The sequence below is a fragment of the Cibotium barometz genome, chromosome 22 (genome assembly GCF_041138505.1).
Source record: "Cibotium barometz isolate CiBa-2024 chromosome 22, ASM4113850v1, whole genome shotgun sequence".
In the NCBI taxonomy this organism is placed as follows: domain Eukaryota; kingdom Viridiplantae; phylum Streptophyta; class Polypodiopsida; order Cyatheales; family Cibotiaceae; genus Cibotium; species Cibotium barometz.
Genome location: NC_141067.1, coordinates 1,106,788 through 1,132,562, shown reverse-complemented (window position 1 = coordinate 1,132,562; position 25,775 = coordinate 1,106,788). Strand labels below are relative to the sequence as shown.

The 25,775-nt window shown below is 42.7% G+C and overlaps 1 protein-coding gene across 2 annotated transcripts in view; it reads left to right on the top strand.

Annotated features, from left to right (window-relative positions):
- LOC147626145 (methylsterol monooxygenase 2-2-like) overlaps positions 1–25,344 on the top strand; it is a 39,138-nt gene extending 13,794 nt beyond the window's left edge. For both annotated transcript variants that reach the window (XM_086816251.1, XM_086816252.1), the window contains 2 exons: positions 24,790–24,870; positions 24,965–25,344. In XM_086816251.1, the coding sequence (XP_086672377.1) occupies positions 24,790–24,870; positions 24,965–25,088 (205 nt within the window). In that variant the 3' untranslated portion in view covers positions 25,089–25,344. The remainder of the gene's footprint in view (positions 1–24,789; positions 24,871–24,964) is intronic.
- The last annotated feature ends 431 nt before the right edge of the window (positions 25,345–25,775 follow it).

The window sequence follows — 25,775 nt, the reverse complement described above, 5'->3', positions numbered from 1 at the left end:
CTTCGACGACTGGTCACACCCCTTCGCTCTAAGGTTGCAACTCTTCACCCAATGGTTGTAGCTATTCGTCCAAAGGATGTGTCTCTTCGCCTAGAGTCATGACTATTGGTCATGGGATGTGTCTTTCATTCGTGTCTCTTGGACTCCTATATAAGGAGCCTGTCGTATCACAGTTTCAATCAATCAATCAAACATCTGTGCTCAAGTCTCTCGAGTTTACTTTCAGTTTTAGTCTTAAATACACAGATAAGTGGATGAAATACTAAGTAGTAACAGTAATCCTCACACTTTTGATGCCCGCACCTAGATTCAGGAGGTAATGAAGATTCCAGCTCTTGGGAATGGGAGATTGTCTAGTGCACCATGAGTCATGCATTGCATTCATGTTTGTGTAAACAATGGGCTTTTTTTGGATGCAATGTTTTCTTGTGCTTGCTTGATGTGTGCATGTGCATGCTAGTCCAACAGGGCTGGTGATGCCTGTGACTATCTTGTGAACGGAAGAAATAAGTTTGGGCAGAACAGATGGAAATTAGAGTTTAGAGAGGTGAAGTGGGCAAAAAATTCACAACAAACCAAGATGAAATCAGTAGGATAGCATTACTTTGGACATGATCGGGGATGAGAAGGGATGTCTATCAGCATGTCCAATCATGTCAGATTTGCCAAAAGGAGAAGCTTCCTCCTACGAAGTAGGCAGGGTTGCTACAGCCTTTACCAGTTCTAGAAGGACCTTTCCAGGATATGAGCATGGATTTTGTAGGATCGGAACACACAATGCATGATGTTTGTTGACCGATTTAGTAAGTTTTGCATGCTCATTCTGTGCAAGCAAACGGCCACAAGAGAAGATATCGCTGGCTTGTTTCTTCGCCTTTGGTATCCTATATGTGGTTTGCTAAGGACAATTACATTTGATAGGGATCCAAAGTTTACTTCACATTTCCAGAGAGCATTATTCGACAACTTTGGGACCAAGGTACAGTTGTCCATAGGGCATTCTAACCTCAAACAGATGGCCAGAAAGAAATATATAATCAGCTGGCATTTGATGTTCTCAAGTCGTATTGCCATGATCAACGAAGTGGGTGCATCAATTTCCTTTGGTAGAGGCAATCTTGAAAGATACTCACTCATCCAGTATTGGTCGGACTCTTTATGAGGCAGCATTTAGCCGCTGTTTCTCCTCACTTCTTACGAGGATGGTGTCACCTTCCTTGGAGGCCAACAAGCTAACATTAACATTTTCAAAAATCAATGAGTTAGTAAAGGAGCGCCTCGCCAAAGCTCAAGAAGCATACACTAGGCAAGCTAACAAATCTAGAAGAGATGTTAACTACAAAGCAGGGGATTGGGTTTGTGAAGGGATCATGAACCAAAGATTGAAGCAAGTGAGCAAGCGTTGTTCCAAGCTCTCGTTTTGAAACACTGTCCTTTCTCGACCATAAAAAAATCGGTGATGTCTCCATGAAGCTAAGTCCATGAGATAGTTGGACTATGCATAATGTCTTCCATGTTTCTTGGTTGAAACCCTATGTTGGATCATCATTGGAGGTGGTCTGAGATGAGCAACAATTTGAGATGGTTGAGGAAGCTGAAGGCATCGAGCTCGAGGAAATTCTCCTCCATAGGTGGAAGCATGGTTCTGGGTGCAGACAAAGACAATTCTACACAAAGTTCAAGGACCGAGGCACTCATGAAGTTGTATGGCTAGATGAAGAATTCTTCTTGGAGTACCGACAACTCTCAACGAGAAGAGGTTCACCTCCAGTAACTTTTGATGAGCTGGTACGTCTTCTTTTGGAGGAGTAGTAGTCTAGGGTCAACTCCAGCACTCCCACTCATGGCGAAGTCGCATGTGCGGAAGCCTTTGCTATATTGATCCACAGTTCTAAGCCTGATTAAGAACAAGATGCCTATTAAGACACGAGAGAGAAGAAGAGAGAGAGAGTTGGTGTGAGGGTTTTCCTTGTATTTATTATGGTACAAGATGCCTATTAAGACACGAGAGAGAAGAAGAGAGAGAGAGTTGGTGTGAGGGATTTCCTTGTATTTATTATGGTACAAAAAGGTTACTGAAAAGCTTGTACATGGCTTAGGTCCTTGGTCAACCCCAAAGGAGTCGACCTCTAGCCCTACATATCTTCTACTAACTTAAGAGAATGATAAAATGATGAATGAATTGCTTGCTATGCTGAATTATGAATGATGCTTATATATATGTTGACGGGCTGGTCGGCCAGCTCCAGTAGCTGTCGGCCTATTTGCTGGGACAATAATTGCATAAATGCTTTCATTCACTGTTGCGCTTTCGTGATGTGATGCCACACTATGTTGGTCACTGCCAGGGACTCAACCGCCTGTTGCCTAGGTATTTGTTGGCTGTCGACTGAGGTCAGAGGGCTACCGACAGGACACCAAAGCCCTCTATGTTGCTTATGTTGATGTTAATGTTGTTGATGCTGATGCGATGCGATAGCAAAAGGATGAAAGGACCATATGTGTCATGTGCACAGTGTGTATCCACCGTGTGCTACACGCACACAAGACTAGCTTCGAGGTTTGGGGAAGCTTGGAGCTAGGCAGGCTGATCGACGAGCTGAGTTAGGGATAGACTAACAGGCGGGCACCCAAGTATGGACGGGCGGGCGCCCAAGTGTGGACGCCCGATGATCAGCCAAGAGCCTATAAAAGGGTGGCCAAGGTTAGTCATTAATCATATAGAGTCTTGCATGTTTTGTGAGAGCTCTATGGTCTGGAGCACTGGATCTAGTGCAAACGTGCACCTGCTTTACGCAGCCGAGGCTGGCAGCAGTCTCGAGGCCCGCGAGGGTAGCTTCGTGGCGGTATGGGACATCGCGAGGCAGAGATTGGTTGGTACGTCAACCTAGTTAGCTCAGCTCGTGGCTCGGTGGGGACAACCAAGTCTGTGTGCTTGCCCATGGCTGTCATGGTTGGGTGGTGAGTCAGGCCTGCACCCCCTTCTTGTTTGTTATTTGTTTGTAGGTTTTGAGTCTCGTACTAGGAGCGTTCTACGAGGAGATCTATGGGGATTTGACAGTGGTATTAGAGCGTGCCTCGTGAATGAGCAAGTCGTTAGGTAGAGATGATGAGGTCGAAGAAAGGTATGTGTTCAAGAAGCTTGGTGTTTTGTTTATTCATGCTGCTGTTTTTCAGATAGTATGTTGTTTTTTCATCAAAGAGACCCGTGATGGTGTAGGTGGTTAGAAGGGTTGTTTGCTTTGCAAGAAGAAGGTTGAAGGTGTTTGTGCAATCGCATGAATAGTTTTGAGAGGAAAAAAAAAAGCACGTTTGCTTTTGTTGAACGAGAGAGAGAGCGCGAGAGGCGATCGTGGTGGCGTTGGTCGCGTGCGGGTCGTGGGCTACCGGACGTGGGAGGCGCAAGCGTGTAGGCGGGTAGGCGTGTAGGCAGGCGCTAGGCCTACGTCGGCTTGTGGCCAGGCCTACGCAGAAGCCACGCCTACTGGCGCAGGCGGCCTTGGACACCCGGCAGCACGGTATTCTCCACATGAAACCAAAGACGTGTATCCGATAAACCATAGACCTGTATCCAAAAACCATAGGCCTGTATCCTCGATACCAAAGTCTTGTTTCTTCTCGAAAGACCAATGTCCTGTTTCCATGACAGATAAATCCACATCATCCAGACGATGCCAAAAACCCATAGACCCGCTTCCATCATGTTGGTCTAAGCTTGTCCAATTTGGCTGTGGAGACGCCTCAGTGATGTGGTCTTCTCCATGATGCAAGAAAACCCGCCTGCTTGGCTGTCACATGCAAGTAATCTGCTCCACGACCACCAGTACCTGGTCAAATTCATTGCTGTGTGCCCATCCTCTACACCGCTTTCCCACACCTGGCACCTCCAATCCACCACCCTTCGCTCTTTTTAAAGAGGCGATGAGCTTTTCATTAAAAACGCCAAAAAGCAAAGTTTAAAGGAAACGCATGTTTTTCAAAAATATAATAATAAGCCTTTAAATCATCTAAGGTTTAAAAAACTTATAACTTTTAAAGTTCCTGTTTGGCCCCTTTCACACTTGGGCTGGCCACACTTATGAGTTTCCTTTTCACATTCAAGTGATGCCTGTCCACACTGCGCGTCCCGTGCTCGTGCCCATCTGCTTGTTGTCCAGAGGGAAAAACACAGGGTCGTAACATCACATCTAGCATATGCTTAGAATATGTAATGAGGTCTCTCCTATAAAAAGGATCTACTTCTATAATGAATTTATGCTTTCCAGTACATCTTGTACTTCCTCAATCCCTTTAATCTTGTGCTGATTATCTCTACATCTTGTGTTGATTATCTTGTTGATTATCATCTCTCTCTCCTCCCCACTAATACTCAAGGCACTAGTCAACAATGCGTGTCTCAGTTGCCAATATCTATTCAGAGTTATACGGAGTTCTTATAATTTTTGATTATGAATCTAGATAAGGTCGATGTTATACTAGGTAAATAATGGTTTTATAGCCATGACGTCCTTGTAGATTGGAAGGGTTATATGAATCTAGATAAGGTCGATGTTATACTAGGTAAAGAATGGTTTTATAGGTGACGTCCATGTCTTTGTAATGGGAGATGCTTCAATATGTTTGAAGGGTGATTTTGCGATCCCACCCTCTATTTTTTAAATTTCGAAGGGCTTTGTAATTTAACATAATACTTTGTTATGGAGTGTTTAATGTTTCTTGTATCCTTTCATTTGATGTTAATTGTGGTTGATAATGGTTAAGTTAGATGTTTGGGAGACATTGAGTTAGGAAGCATCAGTGCAAGGTTTTGGAGATGCGTTCTGTGATCTTGTAGCTGGATGGTTGGTTGATCATAGGATTGTTAGTCTCAGCCTGTGAGTATTGCATCTTATAGGATAAGCCAGCTAGGGGAGGATGAGATTGTTTGACAGTGGTAAGAATATCTCAGGATTGGAACATATTGTAAGGTATATTTCCGTGTGGGAGCTCCATTAGGACGAGAGTTGTTTGTTGAATGTGTGGATATGTGTGAATTATTTCCCTGTTTCTTCCAAAGGTTTACTTGTAGGTTGGACCATGACATGGGGTGGAGGTGTGGTGCACCAAGACCTAGTTGGGAAAGGATTGTTCACCTTGGCTCAGCTTTAAAAGTCTAAAGGAAATTTTATATATTGTGTATTCTAGTGATATGGGATGCTAAGATCTGCAACATGTAGATTTTATGGGGGTTTCTTTATTTTCTAACCTTGCTGTGTCCTATCCTTATGGGGTTTGTTACCCTACTATAGACAGTTTACGCAAGACTTGACTAGAAAATCAGAAGGGTGATTTGGATGGGGGGTTAGGATTGGAAGGGTGAATTTTTCGCCTAGTTTAGTGATGAATTATATGATTTCTTGAGAGGGCCATCTCGGACCAATGGGCATTTCATTCGGTATTGGTAGTAGGTCCATTCATTGATTTAGACTAGGACTTACGGATCATTCCGCCTGCGAGAGTGGAAGGTGTAACGTGGAAGGGCAACTGCAACACGGAAATCTTATCGATCATGAATACTGATCAAACACATGAACATGCCAGAAAAGAGAGAGAAGAAGACAACTCTACACAGGACACCACACTAGGCCAGAAGATGGGTTGACCCTTCCCTTCCCTTCCCCTCCCCCCGCCCCTTCCTTTATGGTTAGATTACCAAAAAGGAGTCTGCTTCAGATACAACCTTGATGGTACCCAATTATTCTCCACTGGCTAGCACCTGATTCTTGTACAAGATGAAAACAGTAACAAAACATATGCTGAATTTGGTCTTCCTTCGCAGAATGGGAGAGCTTTCCCGGCTTAGAACACATGTAGGAAAGCCATGGACAGCTCACATGTAACCGCTCCCTACAAGAGGCCTACAAATCGGAAGATAAAATACACATTTTTAGATCACTTAACTAATACAAACAATGGACAATACTTACAACATTAAAACCAAAAATGATAAAGAACACTCGACACCATCATTGGGGCCGGAAAGGCTCCCCCCCCCTCTTCAATACAGTTGTATTTCTTGGAGTATTTATATGTACAAGTGTTCATGGGCCCAAGGGCAGAGTTCTCCATAACAAGGAGTGAGTTCAACTGGAAAACAATAAGATTTTGTCGATAGAGAATCAGTTGTTGGAGTAGACCAAATCAAAGGTAGTCTCCCACCTTCACTGCGTGAACACCTGTCCTCACGAGTCACTGGTCTTTCAGGACCATGCACCAATAGGCACGCCCGTACTAACGCCTGGCAAGGTGAAGCACCGCGGAGGGAGTAATACCTGGTGCTCCCAAGTTAGCTTTGCTCCCAATTTTCCTCATACCCAAATGACCTTCACTGGCTCCTCTAAATGTGAGGGCGTGGTCAGGGTAATCATGGGAAAAATCACCATCCCAGTGGCCTTCCTTGGTGAAGGCAACTGGGCGTGATGCTTGCTTGACAAGACTTGTAAAAACATAATTTAATTTTAATAATACCTGAATCTGAAAATACAGAAATAAGTACCTAACAAAGATTCAATTTGGGGTTGTCAAGTGAAGAGACTGTTCCCCCTTTTTGATGTGATCCCGGTTGAGACCCGATGCAAACAGCGGGTACAAGTATGGCAGCTAGTAGATACTGGTGTGATAGCCAGCAGGTACTATAATCAGGTACAAGGTAGCAGCCACAGGTTCAATAGGTGGATACTGTCGCAACCGGTAGGTACAGATCTGCACAACACATGCGGGTACAGCACTGCAGCAGGCACATGACGCGAGAATGTCCTCAACTAGTAAAAGAAGCGGCTACTCAGGGAGCCATACTTTCTTCAAATGCGGTGTCAGATGTACAAGGCAATACCTCAAAAAGGTGAGGTTGCATGAGCTTGTATTGCTTGTATGGTTGCATGGGCTCCATTAATGCAATTAAACATTGAATTTGGCCATAGCCTTAAACATATGCTCTACTTAATCCACAAAACCGTAAAGGAGAGATGTGCATAGTTGACATTGCATAGATGTCGAAATTACTCGATTCCTATTTTATTACCCAAGGATAAAATATCATGTACAAGTTGTCACTGAAGCATCAAGATTCAAAATACAGGTTGTTGATATGCAAAAATACAACGTGTCAAAAAAAATAAAACAATAAAGTTTCGAAAAAAAAGAAAAAAGGGTGACGTGGCATTGACACGTGGTAGGATAGTAGCACAAGGTCACCTTGCAAGCTTGGAATGATGCGACTAGCTTTTGGAAAGCAAAAGATTAAAAGCTTTTTAAATATTAAAAAGAGAAGAGCTTTTATTGTTAAAAAGATACTTTTTGGACTACAAGTGAGTTTTATGGGCAAGAACTATAAATTCAGCTATTCTCTCATTGTTGAGACATGTAATAAAAGACAAGCGAGCTCTCTAGCTCTAAGAACTTGTACTCATGGCTCCTCCAAGGGGTTTTCTCTAATATATCTCGAAGGGGGAGAGGGGGGGTTGGCCCAAGGCTATTCAGACCCCTAGTGTGGTGTCTTCTTTCTCTACTCACTCTCTTTTGTTTATCTTCAAATTTTTTCAAGGTTTTAGGCGTGAATTTGTTGTTTTCTTGAAGATAAGCTAAGTACTTGTGCCACATCCCTTCACGAAGGCCTGTTACAGAGTGAAGGTTATATATTTCTCCTACGAGGTATAACGATGTTTACATGCGGTGTTTTTTGTGTTTCCTTCAAGCAATGGGGAGCACTCATCTCCAAGAAGAGGACCAAGCCACCAAAAGTGGAAAGCAAACCCAAGACCCAAGAACCCCAAAGAAACTATGACCAATTGGATACTATTCTCCAAGATCTCGACGTGATGAGAATTTTTGAGAGGTTTTAGGTGTGAATTTGTTGTTTTCTTGAAGATAAGCTAAGTACTTGTGCCACATCCCTTCACGAAGGCCTGTTACAGAGTGAAGGTTATATATTTCTCCTACGAGGTATAACGATGTTTACATGCGGTGTTTTTTGTGTTTCCTTCAAGCAATGGGGAGCACTCATCTCCAAGAAGAGGACCAAGCCACCAAAAGTGGAAAGCAAACCCAAGACCCAAGAACCCCAAAGAAACTATGACCAATTGGATACTATTCTCCAAGATCTCGACGTGATGAGAATTTTTGAGCAACTATCTAAGAAGATCAAGCAAATGAAGAAAGGGGATGAGCAACCAACAAAGGAGGATGTGGCTGAAAATCAGAAGTCTTTAGCAAAGAGATCTCCCTCAAATAGATCACCCAGTCCTTCACCTGGAAGGGGAGCCATTCCAAAAATCAGCCCACTCTCATTGTGGGGAAAGCCAACATAGTCGGAAAAGATCCAGGAGCGCAACTTCTTCATCAAGCCTTTCATCTTCCTCATCTTCTTCTTCTTCTTTCCCTTCTAGGTCACCCTCTCTATGACATGGAAAGAAAGTGAAGAAAGGTAATCGCAAAAGCAATACTTTCTTAACTTTGACTTCTCAAAAATCTTTTTAAAAAGAGTAATCTTGAGATATGCATCTCAAAATTTATTGTTGTAGTGATCGACTGTCTCACTTGTTTCCATCCGCAATCTTTCCCATGCAAGGTGCACATCATCTTCAAACTTCTTGGGTAAAAACGGATCATAAAAACTGCTTTTTGAAGTCTTTCCATTTCTTGGGAGATGTTCCCTCAACCATTAGTGCATCCCTCCATGCATTGGCTATCTCCATAAGCTGGAAAGTAGCCATGCGAATCTTGGATGACTCCGAATAGTTTTCAGAACCAAAAGTAATATTAAATTGGTGGATAAAAGTGAGGGCTTTGTTTGTGTAACCATAAGCTCCATCTTATGATGTAAACCGCACCGTCCTTTCTCCTCCTTTGAACTCCTCAAATGAAGCTGAGGGGTATTCCAAACTCCTACAAAGGAAAGAACAACTTGATCAATGAGCAAATAGAGGTCTATCGCGAGGAAGGGAAATGATTTAGATGTGACAAAGAGGCCCACATGTCGGCCCAATGTTTGGATCGTCATAAGGGACCTAGAGAGCAAGTGGTGGGATTCCCGATGTATTGGGAAACACTTCAAAACCCGAGGCTAGAGTGTTATGCCTCTCTTGGGGCAAAGTTTGGGACAAGAATGCTCTAGTGTTGTTTGACATGGGAGCCACGAATAATTTCATTACCATAGAGCTTGCGGAACAACTGGGTATCAAACCTGAGGAGATTGGATCGGCCTTGCATGCAGAACAAGTCTTTCATGGTGATGCAATGGCAGTAACGCTTATCATTGGTAAATTGAGGATTCATGTCCAGGGTTATGTGGACTGTGAGGATTTCTATATTTCACTGTTGAAGCACTCGGATGTCATCTTGGGGACGCCATGGTTCCATAGGAAGAGTGCTATTATCATAAAGTCTTCCATATTTGCATATATGATCTTTGTCAAGGATAAGAGTGAAGACTCAATGAAAGATTTGAACTCTCTTGAAAATGAGAGACTACAATTTCTAGAGGGAGTTGTCTCCTGAGTGATGAGAGGATCATGTGATAGAGTTGATTCCAAGGAGTTCACCCTTGAATCGACCTCCTTACCGCGTGATTGCAATACAACAAGAAGACATTATGACACAAGTACATGACTTGCTATCAAAGGGGTTGACACGGCCTAGTTCTTCACCCTTTTGCTCTCCAGTGTTTCTAGTGCAAAAGAAGGATGGTCATTCCACATGTGCGTGGATTACAAAGCCTTTAACAAGATTACAATCAAGAATCGGTTTCCTATACTGAGGGTTGATGATATATTGGATTGGCTAGAAGGCGCGACATTCTTTAGTCGGATTGACTTGAAGAGTGGCTATCATCGGATTCGGATCCAGCCACAGGATATTCACAAGCTTTGAGGGCCTTTCTCTCCCCATGGAAGATGCCGGATTATCCATATACAAATGCCGTAACACAGGCTAACATGAGGCAGCCATAAATTTCAGCCGGTACATAGGCTGCAGAGATGCCAAGCCAACAATATAATTCATATACCTCTGTGGGTACTGATTCTTTCCCAAAATCCACGGGTCTGATTGCTATAGAGTTGATTCAATAGGTACAGCTCTCCATTCAGCCAATACAACAATAACATGGGTTGGTACAATAGGTACATAATCTGAAACAGTAACTATAGTCTTCCATTCAATTGGTATAGGAATTACATGGGTTGGTACAGCAGATACAACTCTCCATTCATCTGGTACAGCCCTCCATTTAGCCGCTACAGCAAGTATAGGACTGGTACAACAAATACAACCTCCAAATCAACATCTAGCTTTTGTGTCAAGGGTTGTTGGCTGAACAACAGATTGCTAGCTATGGACATAAATCGAAGCACATTCGGCTTCTTTTCTGATGGCTCTTTGGGCTTGGATATGTGAGATGAGTGGAATGGCGGGAATGATCCAATCCCTATGAATCAAGACAGGCTTAGGAACACCATCAACAATTGTTAAAGTTGACTGCCTCCAATTAGGACTAGGTGCATAATCCCAAAACCACTGAATGCAAATCCAATATAACTGAAAGAATCCATCCCCCAAATAAATGGGCGAGTCTCCATAATACCAATATCAAAATCATGTCCCAAATAAATGGGCGAAACAAATCAGTCCCATAACTCTAGATTTCATAACCATGTCCCAAATAAATGGGTGAGAGAAAAAGTCCCATAAGTCCAGATTTCATAATCACGTTTCTCTATCCATAGTCCAAGTTGAATCCAACTCCAAGGAGCAGTTACTTGTTCCCCAATCCCGAGTGTCACGCCAAATGCATGCTACTCTCCACTGGCTTCCATGCTTACACATGTGAAGACTAGGCTGAGAAATATAAGACCGATTGATCGTACATGCAAATGTAGAACATCCACTGGATTTGAGCGCAGACATCAAGTCCCCAGCATATTAGATTCTAGTCCACTGACAAGTCCCTTACCAACAAGGTGTCAGTCCACATGACCCTTGGTGTAGACACAGTCCCTTGCCAACCAAGCATCATGTCCACTCTACCACTTGCACTCTGTGTTGGTTCTTTGACCACACCCCTCGGGAGGAGAGGTGGGCTCAAGCGTGTAACATAAGATAAGAACCACTCATAGGCATAGATATCCTGGTGCTCCATAAGCAATTCTGCTACACAATTTTACATGCATTTCACCAATAGTTTGTAGGCGTTTCGGCCACCAATAAGGAACCTTAAGAATTCCAAGATGATATATGCATAAATCCATGATGTTGTGAGCAAAGAGTGCTCCACATGCATGATTCGTAAGCCTTGGACATTCCCAAATTTCCTTGAAGTAAATTCAAGGAAAACAATCCACTCTTCTCCTTGCATTGCTATACAAGGGTGAGTAAACAACAAAGGTACTTCAGAATAAATAGCAAAAACACCATCTTTCAAAACTCAAAGTATACTTAGCTTTTCTTTGCCACGTTCGTCATGAAGCCCAATAGATATATCCTCATACAGGTTGTCTTGAGTTTGACGAAATGATCCATGATATCAAGATAGAAAATAATACTCAACTGTCATAATGAAGCCGATTCAATGCTGCCAAGAGAGATTCAACGAATCCATAAACCATATGGTCTTATGCTCATGCTCTTGATGCATGAGTGCTCCCATAATTGGATAGGCTGACCATATTTAACTACACTAATTTTAAGCCCAACGAAGCGTGCATTGATAGATGCAATCACATATACGAGAGATAAAGATAGAGAGAGAGAAGGGGGAGAGAGACGAGAATAGGGGGGTTCACACAGCACTCCAGGTCCCGCCCCCTCTTAGGAAATTTTTTTAGGAACAATCCACGGGCTTTTCCAAGCCACGACCAATACACAAATGAATACAATATCAAGCAAAAGTGTCAATGTCGAGATTGGGACGAGTTAATGTCGAGGCACAAGATAATTGATGACGGGCTCACCACAAGGATGACCCACAAAAGACTTACACCAGGCTAGTACAAAAATCCAATTTTTGATGTTCCCAAATATCCATAAGGCTCTTTGTTCTCAATCCGGACAAAAGTAGTCCCAAAAGGGCTTCACACCAAGATGGGTATGTATCTCCACAAGGAACTCCCCTCCTTCGTAGGGGTTTAAGAAAATTGGCAATGGCAGAGCTTCGTTGTAGCTTGTGGTTGGTGTTGGCACCGGCAGTGTCTGGGGGTAGCAGACTGTACAAAGCAGTGCACACTGTACAAAGCAGTACACAAGGGAGTGCAAAAGGGTAGAAGCAAGTGTTGCAGGCAAAGGCGATGCATGAGCTTCTTCTTTGCGCAGAGGTGGCACGTCTCTCTGAGTGGAGTCGAGGCGGCAGTCAGGGTGCAGGCGACGTTTGGAATCAGCAGCCAAGGAAGCTACAATAGACAGGGTGGTGGTGCAGACAAAGATGGTGGCGCTGTCGTTTGCTGGCGTTGTTGACGGCTACAGGTGGCGTAGAGCTCTCAGGGCGTCGCCTAGCTGCAACAAAGGCGGCGGCATATCTTCATGGGGTGGCGTTGTTCTAGTGCAGGCGGCAGCGCAACAAAGTGGAGGCGGCGTTGATGGTTGAGGTGGCACACAGAGGGTGGAGCAACGCGGCGGGAGTTGGCGCTGAAAGGGCGGTTGCCGCCGGTGGAGGCGGAGACAATGGGCGGTGTGAGGAAGTAGGGAGAAAAGATGATGTGGGCGATGGTTCTTCACAAATTCTCCCTCAAGGTTCTCCACGAGTCTTCTATCCTTCTCCATGAGGATATTGGTTCCTTATATACTTGATGGGGGACCATGCTTTTTGCCACACTTTACTTTTGCTTTATTTCGTAGCTTTTGCGTTTCTTTTTTAATAATAGCCATAGTTCTTGATTTGCTTTTATAATCTTCAAGGCCTTGCTTTTAGTGGTGCCCTCAGCTTTTTGGTCAACAAAGTTTGACTTTTGCTTTTTCTTGCTTTTTGACCAAGATGGGTGCTTTTTCCAATACCAGCATTAGGAACCCTGTTTCCATGTGTTTGAGCATGAGTTCTATCATGTGAAAAGAGCATGGAGGACCAAATAGTTACATTTTTCTTCTCTTACATCATAGTTGTCCTCAACTGTGGCATGCATATGATCGTGGTACTAGTCCCATTTGGTGCTCTTGTGCATCTGGTCTTTCCTCATATATGTGGTGCCTTCTGCCCCTCTGGCAACATCTTTATGCCTTTCTTTGACTGATGTCTTTGCTCTTGATGGTGCATGTTCTTCATAGCTTGTAACAGGGGTTAGATATAATAAATGCTTACTCACGTTCTGCAAGAACTAGACACAAGCTAGTCAACAAACAAGTATGCATCATTCGCGTCTATTGGGTACTCTAGGTACTTGGCCAGGTAGTCTGGACTATCACATGCCATAAATCCAAGCATTGTCCACACATCAAAAACAACACACAAAGTCAAAGAAATTCAAACATACATCAGTATGCAATGCACAAGTAATGATCCTCTTGTTCATGGATTTGTCTTGTCCGGTTTCATCGAAACTGTGCTGAGCCATCTGGTCACTAGGACTGCTGAGTCTACCCTCAAGGCCATCTGGTCACGAGGACCACCCAAGAGTTCATGAATAGTCATCTAGGCCATTTGGTCGCATTGACCGCTCGACTATGAAATCCAATACAGTCATATGGGCCATCTGGTCGCGCAAGGACCTCCCGAGTGCGAATATCCAATACAATCATTTGGGCCATCTGGTCACAATGATTCCCCGACTTCGAATGTCCAATATATCTGGCATTGTTGCCGTCCTATGGTCTTTAAGCATCGTTGCCTCCCATATTAATAAAGAGGGCTAGGGCTACAATCCCTCCCTTTTAAATCTGTGTTGATCACAAGACGTTTCAAGCCTGTACTTCAAATACATTTGGACCAACTGCTTTCTCATAAGCTCAAAGAATATTTGGGTAGTCCTTGAAGTATTCTTCTGGCATCCATAGGCGAATAGTTAAACTTCAAGAGGAATTTCCTGACCACTGTCCCTCTTTTTCTCACAGAATGGAATACAATTTGTTCCGGTTGTAAGGTTTCTTCTTGTTCTTACACTTCAGGTGGATCCTCCAAAGGCTTCCCTGGGGGTAGTCCTGGATATGGCTTCAATAAACTGACATGGAAGGTATTATGTATCCTCCAATAGTCTGGAAGGTCCAAACGATAACATACATCATTGATCTTCTTGGTAACTTAAAAAGGTCCATAATATTTGGGGGCAAACTTGGGTTCCTTGAGCTCTTTAGCTTTTGACTTTGTAAGTCTTTCTTTTTCAAATCGCAATAACACAGAGTCAGTCCCCTTCTTCAAAAGTGACCTTCCTTCTATGCTTATATGTAGCTTTCTTTTGTTTGGCTTGAGATGTCTCAATAGCCTTCGAACCTGTGCAAAGGCCGTATCCAAATCTCGAAGAAACTCATCCGCATGGAAGATCTCTTCCTTGGTCTTCAAAATAGGCAACAACAATGGTTTGCTATAGATAATCTCAAAAGGAGCTTTGCCTGTCGAAGAGTGAATGGTATTGTTATAGGCAAACTCAACCAATGACAAGTACTTCTCCCATTGATCCTTTGCTTCGAGAGCATAACACTTAAGCATATCCAAAATAGTAAGGTTGGCAATCTCACTTTGACGATCTGTTTGAGGATGATAAGCTGAAGAAAAACTCGGCTTTTTTTCCATGTTGTTAAAAAGTGCTATCCAAAAGAAACTGGTAGTCCGAGGATCTCTATCGCCTACAATGGATTTGGGTAATCCATGATGCTTGAAAATCTGCTGAATAAACAATCTTGCCATATGATCTGCACAGATGGTCTTCTTTAGTGGAATGAAGTGGACTTGCTTATTGAACTTGAAAATAATAGTCCATATTCCATCATTCCCGAAGCCTGACTTTGGCAATCCAAATATAAAGTCCATAGCAATACTTTCCCATGGAATATTGGGAATTGGCAAAGGTTGTAACAATCCTGTGGGTTTTTGTCGATCAAACTTGATTTTTTGACAAACCAAACATTCTTGAACATATTGCTCAATATTCCTTCTCATGCTAGGCCAAAAGAAATAATTTTCCAAGGACTGAGTTGTTGTTGATACCTCTATGTCCCATATAAGGTGCATTCCTCCATTACTTTTGGTCTCAAATCCTTGATCACACACAAACGGGTTTGCATCGTAAGAAACCCTTCTCTAATGACATAAGAAGTCACCAAGTCTCCATTGCGCAACTTGTTCTCCAAATATCCTTGAAATCTTCATATGTAGCATGCTGATCTTTTATCATAGTGAAGTCCAAATCATAGTTCATAACATACGTTTAGCAAACACATACGCATTCGGATATGTAAGAATGTTTCGAGTATGTTTCAGACCTGGGCCGCGTAACATACGTGACCCATATAATACCTCATAGAAAGGACGAGATTTAGACAAATAGATACAAATATACATTGTAAACTCAAGCTCTCCAAGTTCCATTATAAAAACTTCCAAAGTTACAACACTTACAAGTTACATAAAGGCTCATTGCTTACCCAAGGGTCAAGCCTCAAGGCTAAATAGTGAAAACTAGATAAATCAAAGCACAAGTTGTAACTTGTAGCAAACAAACATCCATAGCAGAAATTTAAATACTACTCTTAAAATACTTCATGAAACTTGGAACTTTGGAAGAGCCTATTCTGTTGTATTCTCATCCCCTTCTACTTCTTCCTCTTCATCCTCATGAGAGGAAGAAGAAGAATCCTCATCATCATCATCATCTGACTCATCATCCACATTTTCCTCAATGCCTCCAACATTTGTGGTTGTGGCTGTCCCAATGTCATCGGGCTCTTGCATCTCCTGCAAAGAAATCAGCCTTTCATCTTTTTCCTTGTTGATCATGTCCAAGGTGATCTCCATCTTCTCAAACCCTCGAGCCTTAATTTTTGTGATGAGTCGTAGATTAGTATGTATATAAACCAACATCTCTGTATTGGAGGTCTTCAACCTATTTCTTCTCTTAGTATGAATGAGAGAGAAAGCGCTCCAATTTCTCTCACATGGAGAGGCATAACTCCCTTGAGAAAGCACACGAATAGCAAGCTGCTGCAATTTGGGAGTACTTGCACCAAATGTCTCCCACCATTTCACTGCTTGGTGCATTCTCTTCTCCTCTTTTGCAAGGGCACGAGAGAAAGAGCCCAATGTCATCGGGCTCTTGCATCTCCTGCAAAGAAATCAGCCTTTCATCTTTTTCCTTGTTGATCATGTCCAAGGTGATCTCCATCTTCTCAAACCCTCGAGCCTTAATTTTTGTGATGAGTCGTAGATTAGTATGTATATAAACCAACATCTCTGTATTGGAGGTCTTCAACCTATTTCTTCTCTTAGTATGAATGAGAGAGAAAGCGCTCCAATTTCTCACACATGGAGAGGCATAACTCCCTTGAGAAAGCACACGAATAGCAAGCTGCTGCAATTTGGGAGTACTTGCACCAAATGTCTCCCACCATTTCACTGCTTGGTGCATTCTCTTCTCCTCTTTTGCAAGGGCATGAGAGAAAGAACCCCTCTTTGATTTATACACATCCAACTCATCAATCAAGATACCCTGCATCTCTGTATCATATCCAGTATATCGCTCTATGGCCATCATGCACTTCATTGTCAGACTCCTGACCCTTTCCTCTCCAAATGGGATGCAAAACAAAACCTGTAGCATGTAAAGGAGAATGCATCATGTCCCGTCTATTAACAGAGAGATTTTTAGCATATGCAAGCTTGGTTGTATAGATGTCTTACATGTTTTGTATCTTCTCCACCATGCGGTATGTTAGCTCATAAATCAGCCCCATGGTTGCTTCTCCTCGATCTGCCAATCGAAGAATCTTCGAGATGGGTGCACATATCTTGACAATCATCTCGGCATCTTTCCAAAAAGAGGGTCTTAAGATTATTCCTGTAACCTCCTCACCTGTGATTGTGTGGGATGTTTTCCATTTCAACCACTCATCAGATACCACCATCCTCCTTAAGCCATTATAAACTTTCTCATCCAGCACTATAAACATGTAGGCAAATCGTGTTTCAGCAGGCTTCAAAAGTTCCTTGCTGCTACATTTCGTGAAGATGCTAAGTGCCTTTCGTTTCCTTGTGATGAAGGTCACAATCTTTCTTCCTTGCTCCTTCCATACATGGCACATGTTCTTGAATGCTATAAGAAGGAGCTATCATTGGACAAGCTTGAGAAATGATGTCCTTTGATACTTGAAGCAATGTCTCTCATGTAAAGGATCAAAGCTTGAAGAGTCAAGATGCCTGGGAAGCTTCAACCCTTGGATATCCCCCAGATGAAGTGGGAATGCATTAGCATGGATTGTGTCACAAGTCTCCCCACTATACAAGAAGGATATGATTCCATTTTAGTGGTGGTGGACTTGCTTACCAAAGTAGCTCATCTTATACCACCAAAGAAAACCTCATATAGGTGTCCTTAAGGAGGACACTCTACTCTAAATACCCTCAAGAGAGAGAGGAGGCAAGAAATATTCTACAAAGGGCTTACTTTGAGATGGGCAAAAATACCTTGCTGGAAGAGGGGTAGAGGGTTGTCAGGTACAATACAGGTAGAGTATTGCACAGACTGCCGGGTGCAGACTATCGGGTGTAAAGGCACTGTGCAGGGTGTCCGGTACGGACAGAGCAAGGTGCTAGGATGTCCCGACCACGAGGTACTAGGGGGTTTATATAGGTGCAAGTATGGGTATGAGTGCAAGAAAATGGAGAGCAAAGCGTGGGTGCAAAGAACGATGTACGGTGAAAGTACACCGACATGTGGCTTGCATGGGCCTGGGGAAAGGAATAGTACTTGTGCATGGGCAAAAGCTATGGTACACATGTATCATCTGGGTCAGAGGCAGCATGGGCGTCCACGTGGCGGTTTGTGTGGACTGTACACTAGAGCGATCGGCGTCTGGTCCTTGCGCGGGCATTATACGGTCACCGTATTGGACATCTTTTTGGAGCGAGGATCCCTAATTTCGGGCACCGGTCTCGATGTGTGCCGGAGCGCCAGGTGGGTGCGATTTTTGTTTTCCAATGAAAATGTCCAAGGTGTCTCCCTTGTCTTAGGGGTGCTCACCGTTTGTCGATAGAACACTTGGTCGTGCATTTATTAAGTTTTAAGTTTATCGTATTTTAATTGAAAATAACTAAAAACTTACATATAGGCTCGATCCAGTGTCCGTTTTGGATGTTGTAAAATCTTATATTAGGGTAAAATCGTGCGTAGATTCCAAATTTGGACTCAAAATTCTAAGATTCTAATTAGAAACAACTAGTTTATCAAAATTTTTTATTTTTACATCACAAAAGACCATAAATTCATGGGCATGTATTATCATTGAAGATGGGCGTGTTTCGTCCTTCCCCTCTTAAAGAAATCAAGATGTCCTTTATCTCCTCATGAATTCGGGGTAATCCTTTAAGAGTGTCACTTCATCTTCCCAAGTTGCATCTTCTTCCGGGTAATCTTTCCACTGTACTAGATGTTCTACAAGATTTCTATTACGGAGTTGCCTTTCTCTAGAATCTATGATCCTACTAGGCGCTGCAACTCAAGGACTCCCTAAGTTGGAATTACAACTTGTTCATCATCAAGAATATGATTGAGACTAGGTACATAAGGCTTTAACAAGCTTACATGAAATACATTGTGGACCTTGATATGGACTGGGAGCTGGAGCTTATAGGCACTTTTAACCAGACACTTGATAACTGTATAGGGCCCACAATATCTTGGGTTGAGTTTCTTATATTTCCCAACTGACAGAGAACTATACTTGGGTCGCACTCATAGAAGAACTTTGTCTCCTTCCTTGAAGATTCTTTCAGACCTCCTTATGTCAGCAGAATGCTTTTGCCGATCTTGAACAGCTTTAATATCTTTTTGGATATAGCCTTGGTCTGTTTCTCCATCTCTTCAAGCTTTTCTTTGGATGCCTCAACTCTTATGGTTGGATTAGAGAAATTTAGAGAAGATAAACATTCTTACCCATAGAGTGCTTTGAATGGTGACATTCCTATGCTTTGATGATAAGATGTATTATAAGCGAATTCTACCAGAGGAAGGTATTGAATCCGTCTTCTTGGTTCTCGTCCACAATATGGCCTGAGAATGTCTTCAATTACTTGGTTGACTCTCTCAGCCTGGCCCGGTCTCTGGATGATAAGCTGTGCTAAAGCAAAGTTGAGTTCCCAAGGCATGAAATAAAGACTGCCAGAACTTTGAAGTGAAATCAGAATCCCGATCACTAACTATCGTCTTCGGAAGACCATGAAGCTTGAAGACCTCCTTAACGAAAAACCGGGCAACATTAGAAGCTTTGGAGGTTTTCTTTGGTGGTATAAGATGAGCTACTTTGGTAAGCAAGTCCACCACCACTAAAATGGAATCATATCCTTCTTGTATAGTGGGGAGACTTGTGACACAATCCATGCTAATGCATTCCCACTTTATCTGGGGGATATCCAAGGGTTGAAGCTTCCCAGGCATCTTGACTCTTCAAGCTTTGATCCTTTACATGAGAGACATTGCTTCAAGTATCAAAGGACATCATTTTTCAAGCCCAATGATAGCTGCTTCTTATAGCATTCAAGAACATGTGCCATGTATGGAAGGAGCAAGAATATTAATAATAGGTCACCGCCTATTATCTGACCATCCATCACAAACTATGGTGCATCCATATTTCTTCCACTTCTTTCGTATCCCCAACAAGTCTTTGTCAATGCTTTTCACCTCATCCTTCAATTCCTTCTTACGCAAGGCATCATATGAAGGAGGCTTGAAGCTAGAACCCACATGTCCAATAGCCCGTACCATTTCAAGGAAGTAAGGACTCTTAACCTTGAAATGTGGGATATCCTCTGCATAAAAGAACCTCTTGGTGGCTACTATGGCATCCTTTCTAGCTTGTAACTGCCATGCTCTTGATAAACTCCCTTGCATTTGACCCTTTGTAGAGACTTTATGTCTCTTGCCTGTAGGCATTGCATCTTCACCCACAAAGGAGGCTGAGGATCCACCTGTTCCACCCAAATCTGCAACTTGCTCATCAATTAGTGTTGCTTCTCCTAGAGGCATCAAACCAACATGCATATGTCTTTTGCACTTTCAGGAGCATTGTCACATGGGCGGACCCCTTGGCCTGTTAGACGCAAGATATGTGCCCTTATGGGCAAAGGGCCTCCATTCCATTGATGGGGGAAATATTTGTACTTGCATGTGAACATACCCCTGCCAAGAGACTTAACGACGGTCACATGCTCCCATTCTAAGCCTTTAGGTCTGCCCATTTCTCGAAATTCCTGGGGCTTGCAATTTGCAAACTTGCAAGAAAAAGAAAAGTCCATGAGATTCAAGGCCTTTGTAAATATTACACCTTGTGTACATACTACATAGATGATAGTACATACTAGTAAGTTAGTAACTACTCCCAACAGGCTACAGGTACAGGCTACAACACACTGTACAGCATTGAAGTACAGGTACATACTACAAACTAGTACTACAGTCTACAATACAGCACGGTACTGTACTGTACATACTACAAACTAGTCACTACATAGTACATCCTACAGTACAGCACTGTATAGCACTGTACAACAGTGTACAGAGTCCAGATTTTATATAACATGTACATTGTACAGAACTACTAGTCACTACTCTGTAGTACTGTAAGCTTCCCAAGACCCAAGTGGAAGGCTGCAACCTGCAGGCTGCAAGTACAGAAACAGTGGTGGGAAGGGGTTTCGAAAACCAATGAATACCTGTAGGCTGTAGGCTGGCTGGTGCAGCATGCTGACAGTCGGCGGTAGGTGCACTTCGAACTTCGAAAAAGCTGCAGGTAAGCGCACTTGGAATTTCGAAAACGGTGAGGCGATGACAAAGCATACAATATTTTTGATTAAGAAAACATTAAAGTTGGCGCCTTCAAAAAAAGTACTTATTTTAAACCTTAGAAAACATTAAAAAAAAAGACACCAGTGAAACACCTATGAAACTTTAGTTTCATATGTGTATGGTACAAACGTTTGCAAACGTTTGCTCCATCATGCAAACGCGTATGTTACGAACTATGGTCCAAATGATATCCCATAGAAACTGCATGGGTCATGGGTCTCCGAGATAGAGCATCTGCTACTTTGTTGTCTTTGCCATGAGTATGCATAATCTGAAAATGAAATTGGGCCAAATAGCTAGCCCATCTTATATGCTCTTCTAATATCTTAGGTTGAGGCATAAAATACCTAAGACTTTTGTGATCCGTCTTGATAACAAACTCAACACCCATAAGATAGTGATTCCAAATCTTCAAGGCATGAATGATAGCCATCAATTCTTTTTTGTATGTGGGTGAGGTATTTTCAGCTCCTTGAAGTCGTTGACTCTCATAGGCCACGACATGGCCCTCTTGGTTCAAGACTGCTCCAATGCAATCTCCTGAAGATGGCTTCGATAAATCTGGAATAATCAATACCGGCCCTTTGCTAGCATAAAACTTTAGTGCTTCAAAGGATTCTTTTTCAGCTTTGGCCCACTGAAATCGCACGGCTTTCTTTGACAAATCATGTAGTGGACTTGCTACCACAACAAACCACTTGATGAACTTCCTGTAATAAGAGCATAAGCCAAGGAAATTTCGCACTGCATGCACACTAGTCAACTCTGGACATTCCACAATAGCCTTGATCTTTTTTCGGTCCATCTTGATCCCTTCCTTGGACACTATATGGCCCAAGTAGTGAATCTCTGACAAAAAGAACTCTCTTCTTGCTATTCACATACAACTTGTAATTCCGCAATTCTTGAAATATTGTCTACAACACTTCATGGAGAGTTCTTACACCTCCTTGACTACCGTCAACAAAAGGTTTCTCTATTTCTATAGCCTTTTGATGGCTGTATCGAGCTGTAACGGCTGATTTATGTACTATATCGGTTGCATTAAGTGATGCACTAATTGATTTGAGGGCTGTATTAACCCATGTACATGCTGAACGGTTGATTTGAGGGCTATATCTGTTGTCCCAACCAATTGAATGGAGGGTTGTATCGAGACTAAATGGAGAGCTGTATCTGCTGTACCAGCCCATGTACTTGCTGTACCGGCTGAATGGAGAGCTGTACCAACTCTATTGCATGAAGATCCGTGTTTTTTGGGAAAGAATCAATAACCACGCGAGGGTATGTGGATTATATTGTTGGCTCCGCATTTTTAAAACATGTGTACCGGCTGACTTTTATGGTTGCCTCATGTTGGGTATGGCATTAGTATATAGGAAATCTGACATCTCTTGTGGGGAGCGTAAGGCCCTCAAAGCTTGTTTATCAACTCCATTCTGCATAGTATGGACTAGATACTACGACATCCCCACTAATGTCATCAGTGCCCAATAGTGGGTGTAGAACTCTGTATCAAGATATGCTCTCACACACGCACTCCACATACAATTGAGTGAGTCAAGCTCAACAAGAGGAGATTATGAAGCAAGTGACCGAGCTTTTGGAAAAGGGTTTGATTCGACCTAGCTCTTCACCTTTTTGCTCCCAGTTGTCATGTGCACAGTGTGTATCTACCGTGTGCTACACGCACACAAGACTAGCTTCGAGGTTGGGGAAGCTTAGAGCTAGGCAAGCTGATTGGCGAGCTAAGTTAGGGATAGACTAATGGGCAGGTACCCAAGTATGGACGGACGGACACCCAAGTGTGGATGCCCGATGACCGGCCAAGAGCCTATAAAAGGGTGGCCAAGGTTAGTCATTAGTGATATAGAGTCTCGCGTGTCTTTGTGAGAGCTCTATGGTTAGGAGCTTGGATCTAGTGCAGACGTGCACCTGCTTTATGCAGTCGAGGCCGGCAGCAACCTCGAGGCTCGCAAGGGTAGCTTCGTGGCGGTATGGGACGTCACGAGGTAGAGATTGGTCGGTATGTTCATCTAGTTAGCTCAGCTCGTGGCTCGGTGGGGACAGCCAAGACTTGTGGACTTGCCCACGGCTATCAAGGTTGGGAGGTGAGTCAGGCCTGCACCCCCTTCATGTTTGTATGGTTTGTTTGCAGGTTTCGAGTCTTGTACCAAGAGCGTTCTACGAGGAGATCCTATGGGGATTTGACACCAGTCTTATTGGTTTAGAAAAAGGATGGTTCTTGGCGTATGTGTATTGATTAAAGGACTTTTAATAAAATAAGATCACTGCAAAGAACAGGTTTTCTATTCCTAGGATTGATGACATCCCGGATAGATTGGATGGAGCCACTATCTTCAGCAAGATCGACTTGAAGAGTGGATACCATCAAGTCAGGATTGTTCCAAAGACATTCACAAGCCCGCATTCAAGACCACCTTTGGACTCTATGAGTATTTGGTGATGTCTTTTGGTCTTACCAATGCCCCGGCTACCTTCAACTGAATGATGGAAAGAATATTCCGAGCACATAGAAAGTTTGCAACTACTTTCTTTGATGACATTACTGTGTATTCAAAGAACGAAGAAGAGCATCGAAAGCACTTGGATATGAGAATGCAAGCAAGAACTCTCTAGGAAGTGTTGTAGACAAGAATGCAAGCAACCATCATAGTAGAGACTAGGCTGTAGCAAGAGAGCCTCCCTAAATGAAGAGAGGGGGCTCCAATTTATAGATTTGGGGTTTCCATGAGTAAAAAATGGAAAGTGAAGGCTATAATGTGGAGAGCTAAGGTGCTTGTCTCAGTTTGATCCATTGTCTTGCCACATGTCCCAATTTAAGAGATGGTTCCCCCATAAACTTCATCTCTAAAAATAGCTCAACTCATAAACATTCTGTCAGAGGTGCTTCAGCAGGTCCCCCCATTTGCCTAGCTTATGGATGTAATGACATGAACAAAATTTCCATTCGGGTTGTCCAAAAAACACAGTAACCCTCCTAGATTTTAGGAGTGTGATCCGTCGTATTCTAGGATAATCCCCCATTCCCAAAGCTTGTACTTTCCAAATATTTAGACATCCTGGAGTCCACCAGACCCCTTTTCATACTGGGAAATGTCTAGGCTGGTGACAGGGCTCTGCATTGGAGTGGTTGAGGTTGGAATGGAGCTAGGCAGGTTTGCGTGCAAGGCATAGTTATCAAAGCGTGAAAGTGTAAACGTAGCGGCATGCCACCCAAACACAACGCAACGTTAATCTATGAACCGCAAATGGATAAAAATGGATGAAAATGCCACCTATACATAATATACAGTAACTGAACGCTAGCCCTTACATGACATGAGGATGAGAGACAACGATTGATGGGGAGACTATAAATTTTCTTTGCTTCTGGGACTTGAGAAGAAAATGGCATCAAAATGGCGCTTTTCACATGTTGGATCCGGTTTTTCAAAGTTTGCATGCCATTGGGAAATCAAACATTTCGAACCCCTACAAAACGTTATAAACATATGAATGGTGTTTGGATTATCAAAACGTGGTTTTCATGCAACTATGGTGTAGGGTGTTGGTTGAGCTGGAGCACTGATGGGAGTAGGGCCGACCAAGATTCTGAAGTGGAGGCAGGGGTTGCACTGATGGGATGACCGGTGCCTGACACCCCCACCCCCTCAAGCTCGGTGGCGGGCTGCACCTAGTGAGTGGATTGAGAGAGAGAGAGAGAGAGAGAGAGAGAGAGAGATCCACTCATTAAATATGAACAACTTATATGCAGGGCTGATTTCCATGATTATCATCATCGATTACTGTTTACAAAATCTGGAAACTATGCATCCACATTCACATACATGGACTGGTATACCTGCAATTGGTTGATTTTCTTCAAGAATAATTTTGAAAAGGTAAAAGTATAGGCTATGATAAGAGAATTCAATGCGTTGGCAATGCAGGATCTTTGGGACCGATAAGGGTTATCGCAAATTGAAGTCTTTAAAGCAGGGGACGGAAGTTTCAGAAGAGTTTCTTGTTAGAAACCTGCTGGAAAAGCCGGAGGAATATGAAACAAAAAATTGACAACAGGCTGTGAACCTGTGAGTACCAGAGGAAAAATTGAAGAATGCACCCGCACGAAGAAAGCAAATCCATAGCTTGCTTTTTACTTCTGTACCTTAATTTTTGCAAGGTTTGCTGGAACTGGGCATGCTTTTGTTTTTCTCATTCAAGATAGGAATTCTGTATACATGTTTGTGGCTAATATCACCTCTTTGTTTTTGTGGAAACATCTAGTTGGCTCTTAGAAACTTAATTCAAATCAAATCGTTCTTGCTCTTATGCTTGTATATTACCGTTATGTTGACCCCATGCATTTTTTGCACCTTAATTTAAAGTGGAAGATATCAAGATGCTTTGGGAAAGTTGAGAGCATTGTTTGCATTGTAACCTGGAAAATCTACTCTCCCCATTGTCTTCTAGTGATTCATGAATCTAACTAACATGTATTCATGAACAAGAAAATCAAAAGAGGCTTTAAAGATGGCATGAGACGCTGCTTTTTGGACGTAAATATATTGGATATTGCTTCACAAGTGATGACACGTCGAAAGGGATAACACAGGGAACAGCTTGTGAGACCAACTTAGTATCTTTATATATAACCACACAAAAGATAGTGACGCAAAGTAAAATGTTTATGTAATTTTAGCATAGCAAAATTCATCAAAAAGCGTCATGAATAGCCATTAATGTCCACATGCTAGTAAG